This window comes from Lepidothrix coronata, unplaced genomic scaffold (assembly GCF_001604755.1).
Source record: "Lepidothrix coronata isolate B3197 unplaced genomic scaffold, Lepidothrix_coronata-1.0 Scaffold54, whole genome shotgun sequence".
NCBI classification, from domain to species: Eukaryota; Metazoa; Chordata; class Aves; order Passeriformes; family Pipridae; genus Lepidothrix; species Lepidothrix coronata.
The window spans coordinates 2,919,936-2,932,472 of record NW_016690234.1 but is presented as its reverse complement, the minus strand read 5'-3'; the positions used below and the strand labels follow the sequence as shown (position 1 = coordinate 2,932,472).

The 12,537-nt window shown below is 35.6% G+C and overlaps 1 protein-coding gene across 6 annotated transcripts in view; it reads right to left on the bottom strand.

Annotated features, from left to right (window-relative positions):
• Positions 1–12,537, bottom strand: part of PHKB (phosphorylase kinase regulatory subunit beta) — a 67,949-nt gene that overhangs the window by 42,426 nt on the left and 12,986 nt on the right. For all 6 annotated transcript variants that reach the window (XM_017816224.1, XM_017816225.1, XM_017816227.1 and 3 more), the window contains 3 exons: positions 11,945–12,052; positions 9,908–9,988; positions 6,424–6,539 (listed from right to left, as the gene is read on the bottom strand). In XM_017816224.1, coding sequence (XP_017671713.1) covers positions 6,424–6,539; positions 9,908–9,988; positions 11,945–12,052 — 305 coding nt within the window. The remainder of the gene's footprint in view (positions 1–6,423; positions 6,540–9,907; positions 9,989–11,944; positions 12,053–12,537) is intronic.

Sequence of the window (12,537 nt, the reverse complement as noted above, 5' to 3'; positions counted from 1 at the left end):
ACTATCAACAAACTTTCAAGTAAGCAGGTTCACATTTAAAGACATTATGCACTAAAATCACTAGATCATATAATTTAAAAACAAATTACATATTAATTTATTACCAATTATGTAAATTATACAGTACAAATAAAAATATACACTTTAACAAAGCCTTTTCTTTAAGAAAGTGTAGTTTTATACTTTCCTTGTGAGTATTTAAACAAAAAATAGTGGCAAAGAAACATTCTTCTCTTTTTCTCAGTTTTTAAGAATACATGATTATATCAGCCAATTTCACTTACATCCATTCAACTGCAGTGAGGAGCTGAAGCATTAACATACACAGAAACTATTGCATTTTTGGCATGATGTTTAAGGTCACAGGGCATCAGAAAGTAAAATATTAAATGAGCCAGTGTGGCAGGACAGTCCACCCAGAACTGACCTAAAATCCAATAATGCACACTATGCAAGCCATCATGCAGGCCATCATGCAAGTTCAGCTGCTGGGCCAGGGTGCTGTCTTGGTGTTAAATTATGCTAAAACCATCCTGGTTCACCAGACTTCCAACATACATCCATTTTTTGAAACAAGATGTGGCAGATAAGCTAGCCTGTGAGCTTGCAAACCTGTGACTACCAGTCCATCACTTTATAACTATAAAAGCCCAGTCCAAACTTCCATATAGCAGATTGTTCCACACACTCCCCTGAAGTGTGGAGCTTCTCCCGTGAAGCAGAGATGCCTCTTCATGGTTACTCCCCAGGGGTTAAGAGAGAGAGAGAGAGATCTGCCCACTAGCCTGTATGGTGAGTTATATCAATCTCTACTTAATGATTGTTTCTTTTGCTAGCTTCGACACAATTGCTTTAATATAATTGTTTTGTTACAGTGCAATATATTACTTCGTTATATAATACTCTACTAGTAGATTTTTTAGCTTTTACACTGTGTAGTAAATAATTCTGGTTAGGATCTTTTGTCTGTTCACTTGTTTGTTAATTTGTCATAATAAATAATTCATTTACATAAATCTTTCTGTTTTGCCATCATTAAAACCTGTGGGACAAAGTGGTTTAATCATACCTCTATAATTCCTTTCAATTTAAACTGCTAACACAGTCCGAGGCTAAGATGGGATTCAGCCACATCTAAACCCTTCCCCGAGAAGGAGTTTAGAAAGCAAGGGAGACCTTTCTGCACCTCGAGACTCACCAGTAAGGCTTTGTTTTTTAAAACTTTGTCTAAGCCGTCCACTCTCCTGTGACAGCCAGTTCCCAACAGTGCTACAGTTTAAAAACATAAATATATAACACTCCCAGATTTCTGACAGCTCTATTGAACACAAGCAGGCAAGGCAGAGAAAGGCCCTTGCACTTCCTATTCAGTGGTGACATACAAGTGTAGGAACTCGAAACACTGCAGAGGTTCAGCTAATTAAACAAACACCTTTCACATTCTCTTAGGCAATCTTAGACTCAAAGCATCCAGTAAAACAAAGCTTACTGGAATTCTCCCTACATGATTCACGGAACTAAAATTTTAAGTTACACCTTTGTCTCCCCTGAACTGCATTTCCTCTGACCAATGTGCCTTGAGCTGTCCCTGCTTCAGTTGTACATGAACTACAACAGGATTTTACTTCACTGACAACCCATATGCTATCCCTACATCTGCCCCATTACACAGAGTTTATAACACTGAGTTATAAAAAATATTCAGAAAATAATCACTAACATTCCCAACTTCTGTGTAAGAGTTTTGACAGTATTGAAAAACAGCTTCATTGTCCACCCACAAAAAGACTTAGAGCAATCAAATTGTCAGAAACCGGCGAACAGGGACTGTGCTTTAATCTTTATTCTTCTATACTCCATGAAGTATTTTGGGATCAAAGCAAGCCTTACCTTACTGTAAATAAATTTATTTGTCCCATTAATGTACAATATGAAATTTCAAATGTTTACTAATCTATATTTTAAATATGGGATTTAATTACAATTACACAGAAAATACTGAAAATAATGAAAAAATACAAGGCAGTTACAGAATGTTGTTTTTTAAGTACTTACATTTACCTTTGTTGGTTTTAACGGTAGAAATACTTTAGATACTGATTTCACACTTTTATCATTTATAAACCTCCATCTTCCTTTCTGAAACACTGCCAGAAATAGTACTCATGGGATTCAGTTCTAATTGGTTCAACAAGAGAAAGCTGACCAGCTTAACTACGTCCTGCTCTGAGCAGCTGCCATCAAACAGTGCTGAAATCCCTCAGTTTTGTGTCTTCTGATGATAAAAGCTTTTACTACTGGAGAATATCACAAAGAAATAAACTGAACTCAGAAGTACTGTGGATATAATTATTTCTCTGGCTTTGTTTCAAATACCTAAACAAAAATGTAGTTGTTCTAAAAATTGCTCTATTCCAATTATCACCTAGCAATTGACCAAACAAATGGGCATGACGACTCAGAACAGAACTTTTTAGAGGAATTAAGTAGTATTACCAAATTGCATATACAGAAAATGAAAATCAGAAATCCTGCACACTGCAGTCTGTATCTCACGTTAAAACTTAATTCTTCTTTTCCCTTTCAAGTAACAGTTCTAATACCAAGTCCTACATTTTCAGAGAAAAAAGTTACTGACAAAAGCTAGAGAAGTAATAAATGTTCAAGAATATTCAAACGTTCAGCTGTATTCAGATAATGTAAAACTACTCAATCTGCCTGCAAAATAGGCAAAATTCAAGACATATGTATTCCCTCCTTGAAATCATCTGTATTTTACATAGTCATTATTCTACAATAACAATAATGTTTACCATCAATGATGAGCATTTTTCTACCCCTAGTTATTCAAAGCCCCTGGAGATTTCTCTACTCACACAAATATTACTTGCAAGTGACCATATAAATCTCTCAACATTATCAAGCATTCCCTTCACCAAAGACACACTTACTACTTAGATTACCAGAGGTTTCATGAGTAAATCACAGGAGGAAGTTACTTTAAAAGAAAAAAAAGTCCGAGAAGAGCCTTCATACCAAGTATGTCTCCAAAAGAGTGAACAAACAAACAACACAGCACACTTCAGGATTATGATCACACTTCAGACATTCCTGATTAATGCCCTCCTGTCGGGCAAATTACAAGAGGGGATTTATAATAAACATTATGCTCGTGTCTTTGTAGACAAAATACATTCTTCATACTCTATAATTTAGTAACAGAAGAAATAGGCTGTTTTAACAGTATGAATTAATGGCAAAATGTATTTTAATAAATGTTCCTTCCTCCACTCAGCAACCCACCATAAACATACTGTATTGACATGCGGGACTCAATGCCCGGAGAAAAAGGTTCTTACTTTGAGATGGCCCTAAAGAAAACCTAACTCAAACTCTCCAGAAATATTCCTCTGAAAATTTCACAGGATCATTAAGTCATCAGCTGTAAGGAACACATGGAACTCATCTAATCCACTAGGAAACCACTATCACACTTCAAGCCAGATGTGATAACCAAGACCAATTCAAGTAAACCACAGCCTCATCTAGACAAGTCTCAAAAACCTCCAGTGATGGAGATTCCATAATTTCTTTTGAGTATTCTGTTCTGGTCCTTCACTGTGTGTCAAATGAAAAGATTTCTTCCTCATGTCCACACTGAACCTCACCAGGTGCAATCTTAAGACTTTACTGTAGCTGCCCATTATTGTGATGTGGCAAGGATTATCAAGAGCAGACTTGTAATCATAATACTAATACATCTGACCTTGAGCTACAATTAGGGCAGGGGAAGGTGAGACTAACCTAGAGAAACCGTACTTCCAGCTTGCTAAAAAATATTTAGTAAATGCACTTAAACATAATTCGTAACTCCCAGTAACTTCTAACTGTTAGATTCACTCTTCTCAGTAAAATATCTGCAGGCAAACACTAAAATTTTAATATTCTTAGCAACTGCTAATCAAAATACACCTTGAAGCATATACATCTCTAATCCTCCTCCCATTCAGCTGCTTGCCTCCATCCAAGTGCTGTGCATTTGAACTGGGACATCAAACACCACAGAGGATGCTAAAAATAAGTAAACAAGAAAAAAATCCTCCATCAGTAATAATAATTTTCTAACTATATAAATCAAAACAGAGCAAGGAAGAACAGCACTATAGCAATATAACACCTGCTCTACAGAGAAGAGCAAGATTGAGGCTCTGCAGTCCCAGACTCGGGATATAAAGATGCTGCACTTCGGCAATTTCATTTTTCTCACAGCACATATGGGAGATGTCAAAGACGTTTTGCAGAGGTATCAGCAGATGCCTGGAGAACAGCTTGATCAAATGCTTACAGGACAAATTAATTTTTCAGAAGTTCAGCCGCTCAGGAAGGGGATCACACTGCAATAAAAGCTGTTACAAATCCCGCCTTTGAACCAATAAAAGGCGTCAATTTGCACACATCAGTGCAGACCTGCTCCACAGAGTGTTCTGCTATTTATCATTTATTATAAGTGTTTTGAGCTGTACTAAGATGGAATACCAAGACTGTGAAGGTTTAAAATATCTGCATCTTTTAACATAGGCCACAATTTTACAGCTACTATTCATAGACTCCCTATTATATAATATCTTCTTTAAAAAGAAAGCCTCTTTCAATAAAAGACAATAATTAATTTCTCATTCTGAAAGCAAACACACACTGTATGTAGATTTACAGTGTAGGTTTGGAAGATCAGGAGGACACTACACTAAACACTGAAATTAAGAGACTGGCTTGGGGTCCATAATCACTGAAGACACACATACACCATTTGTTAGCAGACCTGATGGTTGTAATTGCTTCATCAATTTTAAAAAAGTTGGTTTTTAGAGTTCTCTTCGGTAGATTCACTACACCACAAGCATAACAAAGTACATAGAATATCTTAGCATACCCAGGGCTTTCCTCAATAATATCTAATTACATCTTTTGATGCATGTTCCTCTTCCACTTTTTCTGATTTATGAGAACAAGGGAAATTGCCTACCAGCTTTCTACAGCAAAGCAGAGTATCAACATGCACACTAAGAAAGATAAATAGGGGCAATACTTGTTTCAGATGACCAAACTCTACTTTTTAAATTAGGACCAAGCTCTGTGCTTCCTTTTGTGTTAGTTCAATGATCTGTTAGATTGGCTCAGTCCATCTCACAGAACTTCACCTTTGAGAAACCAACCTATAAATGTCAGTCTAGATTAAGACAGAACAACAAGCCCATTTCCATCTGCTTAAAAGATGTTCCGTTTTCCCTGGAAGAAATTCACATACTGAATAACCAGAACACTACAAACAACAGGAGACACAGGAGTTTATGTTCCTTTTGCACATTTGCAAGGTGAGATGTGGAAGGAAGTATATGATTCTCTACATGAATGCTCATGTAGTCTGCCATTCCACAATTTTACACAGGAGGAAAAAAACCCCAGCAAACAAATAAAGCAGATCATATAACAACAATTCTGATTTTTTCAGTTCTCATATTGGTACAAAGGTTCTATAAAAGCCCTGAAAAAAAACCCACCTAAATTAAGTGTTTTGCTGTAATAGCATGTAGGTTAAAATATATGTGACTGTATGTGGACTCGGAAAAAAATTTCCATTCTCAAATGAGAACACACATTCATTGGCAATATTGAAAACTGGAAGAAACACATGTATTCTTTGCAAGCCCTTGGTAATTAGGATGATCAACAATATTTTAAAAATCCTAAGATATCCAAGCTATAGCCATTTTTATGAATAATAAAACCTCAGAAGTCAAGAAGTGAAGAAAATAACAGTAACACTAGAAAAGTCAAGCTGTCAGATTACAGACTTGATCCTTCAAGACAGACAGCACATAAGCAATTCCACTTAAGTGAACAGGACCACTATAACATTAAAATGTTAAGAACATTGCTAACTGTCTGTTGGGACAGGGATCAGAATGTCCAGTTGCTTGTAGCATCTGAAGAACCTGGAAAAAGGCTCGGCACTGGGGTGGCCTCCAGCGTCCAGCATCTTCTTCCCACCATGGTGGAGATGAGAAAATCCAGACTCATGATTCAACACCTTTTTAAAGCAGGGTATTCCTAACCATTCTTGTGAATCCAAACTATTGCATGTGCCTAAAGGGTCTGAACACAATTTTCAGAATTATATGCATGCAGCTGCACATAATTATTGGAATTTGAATACTCAAACAGCTAAGCATCTATGTGGTTATTTCGGCATGCATATGATGATGAAATTATCTTCACATTTTCCCAAAATACACCTCTCAGTCTTTAGAGAACCTTAATTTAGTTCAAACAGTATTTTAATGCATTATTATTTTTAACTCACTCCATGAATTCTTTTGATTCATTTACTTGTTTTGACTGACAGAGCCACATTTGCTCACCCACCTTGAATGCAGCTCTGGGCTGCCATTGTTGTATTTACTTCCTCTTTCCCAGACACCAAAATCTGGTACACGATAGGACCTCTCCACACAAAACACGAGGTTTTGGATAAAGGACACCTACAGGAAGAAAAGGAAAAGTGACTGAAGGAAAATGAAACCAGTTTTTCTATTCATTTTTTTTTTCCAAGAGACAAAACAGTTTTTCCTCAGCCATCATAACTCCATCGATTTCTGTCTGAATCCAGAGCATGATGTACCCAAGCTCAGATATTCTCCTTAAGACCAGTTCTTAATCACAAAATATTAAGAGCTCTCCAAATGAGGTGACAATGTGAATTTATGCAAAAGTTCTTCCAAAGCCAGGGATAAAAATTATTTCATATTCAAGACACATATTTGGAGAGCTACAAAAAGGTGAGCTTTCAAAAAAGATTTATTCTACAAACTTCAGAATCCAAAAGAAATTATATCCTGCAAGATTAGGACAGAAATCTTGGTGCTGTTTCTAAATTAATTCTAAGGGAGTCGACATGCCAAAGTTTATTATATTAGCTCCAGATAATACATACTTATGCAGATTCAAACACACTCTTTTATAAACATGAATAAAACCCTAAACCAATTTATTATAATTAGAATCTCCATGGATCAACATGTTTCAACTGAATACTAAGGTATTGAAGGGTATTTTAAGGTATTTAAGGTGTATTCAACTATAGCTGGGGACCTATTTAAGCAGATAATTTTTACTCATTTGCTCTGTTGAAAAAGACATTTGGAGTTGCTCAACTGTAGAAAAATTAAACTGATCATAAGTTTTACAGTTCAGTTCAAACAGTCCACAGATTAGAGCTTGGAGAAAATTTAACCACAAACACAAAATTTATGCTGATAAGATAATTTATTCATCCATCTAAATTATTCTAGGGGACTCTTTGATAAAGAGAATATTGCAATGGCTAAATACACAACCATATTAGGGGAATGACAGAGAAGGATCAACTTTATTACAGTCATGTGGTTTTTATTTTTTTAATGAGCTAGAAAACAAAACCCAAATCTTTTACTGAAAGGTATTTGCTTTCATTTTCATTTATCTTTATACTTCTGTTTGGTCTTTTCTCTCCATATTTCTTTAAATCTTAAAAATTTTGTATTTCAGATGCACTCTTTATGCTAATACCAGTCCATCAGCAATATTATAATTCCAGACACACTTGTCTCTCTCTATATAATATGCCTCTGCTAAAATTTCACTATGGGATGCACATGTACAATTACTTGTACCCTAAATCTTTTAATAGCTATTACTTTCAAGAAAACACTGTCCCACTCCTTAGATATGCCCATTCCTTAGATATTCATCTCTGTAATTTAGCATTTGGTTGTATTAAAATGAACTTTCTGTGAATGAAGCCAGAATACCCAGTGACTAAGGGTGTGGCTTCTCCTATCTCTATCAATACCTGAAATTGAGATGTATCAGCTAAACGAAGAAGGAAAGAGCACCACACAGAAATATATAACTTTACTGATTACTTCTACCAGTGATGATGAGTGGAACACACATAAAAAAAAAGTAAATTAGACATTTTATGAGACTAACTAAGGGTTTCCAAACAGCAGATTTACAAAAAAAGGCAGCAGAGAGCTTGTTGCAAACCAAAACCTTCAGAAAACAATTCATTCATATCACAGGCATGTAAATGCTATAACCAAGTCAATGCTGTGGCACTTACAGAAATTATGGCTTGTGTGTGTTAAGCTTATTTATCCAGAAGTCGAGCATGTGGAGATCAAGGTGTAATAAAGAACACACACACAGCATGGATGACTGCAAACACTCATGTAACTGTTTAACCTGTGGATAACTGCTCTCACTCATTGCCACAACCATACACTGTTATCTTTGTTATGGATGCAAAGACATGATTAAATTAATTTTTCAACTGCCAACAGATGAAACTGGAGGGTAACTCACTGACAGCTGCCATGCCTGACATCAAGCAGGCAGGGATTGCCTCTAAAGCCAAGAGTTGTGTGTACAAACATATTTCTGCAGACAGCTTGCCAAATATCAGCCATCTGCCAGCACCTTCCACTGGGCAAGCACTGGTTCTCCATGGAAGGAAAGAGCCTAAATACACCCTGCAATGGCATCACTGGGAAGAAATCTCCAGCCTGGTGTCTGGGTAGCAGATTGCCACATCCACAATGCCCCTATGTGAACATTCCCTAAACACACAGGGAAACTTGGAAATACTGTCATTATGTGGAGTTATAAGATCTGAGAATAAAGGCAACTGTTGGAGCTACACAGAGAATAACAGAACATATGGGTCTGTGGTAAAATAATCTTGTATAAATCCCCATAGTCCAGAGATTTATAGGGTACAGTTGCAAAGAAAACTATATCCTGACAAGGAATGAATATCTACTGACTGGAGAGTCTGTGCACATGCACTTTTTCTGCAGAATCTGTAATTAAATACAAACATCTGGAGGATAATATAAATTATATATCAAGCTAAGTAAATACTTAATTATATACATTTGCCTCCTCACAGACATAAAGGCAATTCAGACAAAATAGGATAGACCTATCATATAATCTAACTAAGCAAGAAAGGAGACATTGCAACATTCAGTTCTCTCATTATCTAAAAAAAAAACAGATTAATGAAGATGCACGTTTTAGAAATATAATACAAATACACTGTTACTGGAAAATTCTCCCTTTTTTTTTAAAAGGTAGTACTATAAGCACAATTAAGCTTTTAAGGCAATACAGCAGCAATTATTAAATAGAACAGAGTAAATTTAAACAAATCCAGTTTAGGAAAACTGGAAGAAAAAAAAATTAAAGAAACCACATACATCTGTGCTTTCCATTCTGTATCAAAACATAACCTCATTTTAGAGCAGGACAGCAGGTTGTCCTCAAGTCACAGCCACAGTGGCTATTATTATCTTATTTACAGAAGAGTTAACAATCTCTACAAACATCTCTCACCATGACACAAAATGGGGTATTTTTCAATTGAAGAAACAGCAAAAATTCTTAACACCCACAGGTTCATATGTATTTGAACAAAGTCCTTCAGCTTTCCAGAAAATTAACCCCATTATTTACTGTATTGAAATTCCACTGGACAGGATGTACTGACAGTTTGAAATAATGCAAAAATTGAGAACAACATAAGTAGAAGTTAAGGTCCTAATAGACCTTTTAATTCTTGACCTTGTACCTTTCAGAAGAAAGTTTTCAATGTCATGCTACATTTACTCTTCGCAGATTTAACACCTTTTCAGCTATTACTTCATTGCACTATCCATTAATTCATCTTTTCTGACTTACACTAAAAGCAAATAGTACCTGCAGTGTATTTTCAGAACAATTATTTTACAGTTGATAATTAAATAAAACCAAGAAAGAACACAAACAACTTGAACCACATGTTTTAGGACCAGAAATCGATTTGTACCTCATCTGTGTTGTAGATAATCTGCAGCCCCGAAGAGATCATCTCAACCAAATAGAGGAGAAATAATGACAAGGCATTGATCTGAAGTAATTAAACACAGAAAGGAAACTATAATTAACTTTATGTTTATTGGAGTCAGATAAACAAATTAAATGTGGTATTATTCACTAACATAAAGATGGTCTCACGATAACACAGTTTTGCTTCTTCAGAAACATTATCCTAGACCTAATGATGGGGGAACAATCGATAGGAAAAAATGCCACAAAGAAGCATTGTCCTCTAAAACTTCTGATGTATTATCATTTTTGAAATTATTTCAAACTATGCTGTCAAAATATGCTATCAAAGCCCACTGCTTTGACCCACAGGCAATCACTGTAGCCACGAGCTCTTTCATGTTTACATATATAACCATTTATTAGCAAGTAGATTACCAAAAAGGCAAGTATTACACTGAATAGTATACAGCACACCTAGAAAGCAAATCACTTCATCCCTAGTGGGAATTTTAGTGTTATCAGCTGACAGGAGTATAATTACAATATTCAGATATGATTAGATTTGTGAAAAACTATGTTTTTGTAGCTGTACACAGCATTTATTATTAACAGTAATTACCTTCAGCAGCTATACAGATGAGCATCATGATGCCAATTCATTGATTAATCAAAGGAAACAGCTGGATTGGTTTTTATTACAGAATTCTACTATAATTGAGAATTTATATAACTCCAACAGAAAAAGTTTCTCACAGCAACTTGCTTCAATGAGGTAAAAACCCACAATGTCAGTATATGAAATTTAGAGAAACCCTCCAGAACTTTTAATCCAGTTTTTTTAACTGGATTCCTATCTGAAATATAGCAGATTAAAAATTAGGTCCAAATTTTAAAAATTTGGGGATTTAAATTTGGAGATTTAAATACCCGTCTCCACTTCCTTAATACAAACTGAAAAGCACCAAGTACAGCAATAAGAGCTACGTAATATATTCTATTTTTCCCAACTGAGTCCCCTAAGTTACTCTGTACCCTGTTGTCTCCACAGAGCTGAAAACCCTCTATTTTTTGATGTGTGCTGATGACAGAAGCGAATGTGCATTCATGTTATGGGAAGGGTTGAGCTGCCACAAAAACCAGACTTTAAACTCTCATATACTGCTCCCCAGGTCCCAAAATTGTCTCCTCCTACAGATAAAAGATGTGCATTTTCAGGGAGCTTCACAAAGAAGTCCAAAATGCTAACTCAGGATAACTGCATAAAGCATTTTTCTCAGAACACACATTGTCTGAATCCAACACGTTTATTGTACAAACTATTCAAGTAACGTTGTCACTGTGAAATTAAATAATTATCAACCTACTGTCAGTTCTGAATAACTTCACTAGCAATTTCTGAACGAAAGACTATGCAGACTAAGGAATGCAAAATAAGGCCACGAAAGCAAAGAAGGGTCTGAAAGTGAAGAAGAGAGGGAGGGAAAAAAAGAAAGGAGTAGATCAAAACTTTGAAAAATGAAAGACTAAAACATCAAATTAGGCAACGAATCTGACTAGGAACCATTACACAAAGAAGTGAACAATCCCTAGCTAGACAAAGCTGTTGTCAGTGTACATTGAAATCTTTACTATGAATGAAAATTTCTCAAACTTATGGAAAATTAAGCTGGGAACACTCATGTTCACTGTAAGATTACACTAAATCTTTCACTTTACTGACTACAACATTTTTTTGCCAGGAGTATTTATTGACAGTCCTCTGTTCCTCTCAAAAGAAGAAACTTTGTAAACATCCAACCATCTACCTCTACAATCCCACAGTTATTTCAGTACCTTCTGACCAAAACATATCATTGAGTTATTTGAAAATAGTCTATCTTTCACAAAAAGATGCAGAAGGAACCTCAGTTTTACCACATATAGCACATTTAGCACAAGTCTAACCAAACTGAGACAGCTGCATTATGGAAGAATAGAGACAACAATAATATTATTAAAAATCAGCCAAATTTTTACATATGTATGCATGTGTTACCTGAAGGTGCCCATACTCCTCATGGGACAACACCTCATCTCCAGTGTGTGCACTGAACACAGAATGCAGACATGCAGATGGTTTGGGGTCTTGCTTAAATTTCTGAACCTAAAGGTCAATGAAAGGCAAAACATAAAATCAAAGTCAATAATGTCAATATGATTGGCAACCACAAATTCACTATATATTTCAGGTATTAAAAAATTCCTCCATATGGCCACTAAGTAAAACTTATAAACAAGAGTTCCTGACACTTAGCAGAATCTATAGAGTTATCATGTCTATTCCATGAACACATTAAATACGTATCAGATCATAGGTCACATGTTCATTAGTAACAGAATACAACATCTGCAATTTTTCTTACAAGCAGCAGCATCTGTTCAAGTCATGTCTTGGGCATATATAATTCCTATTATTATTAAAAACCATCTTCCTTCTACATGAGGCCAGCACATACACAGTCTCTCAGAAAAAAGTCCAGTTTGATTTATTTCTGTTAGACACCAGAAAGTGTTTATTACTACACTGTGGGAAAAGAAAAGCATCTGTAGTAAACAAGACAAAACCTGACAAGCAGGATGTCAGCAATG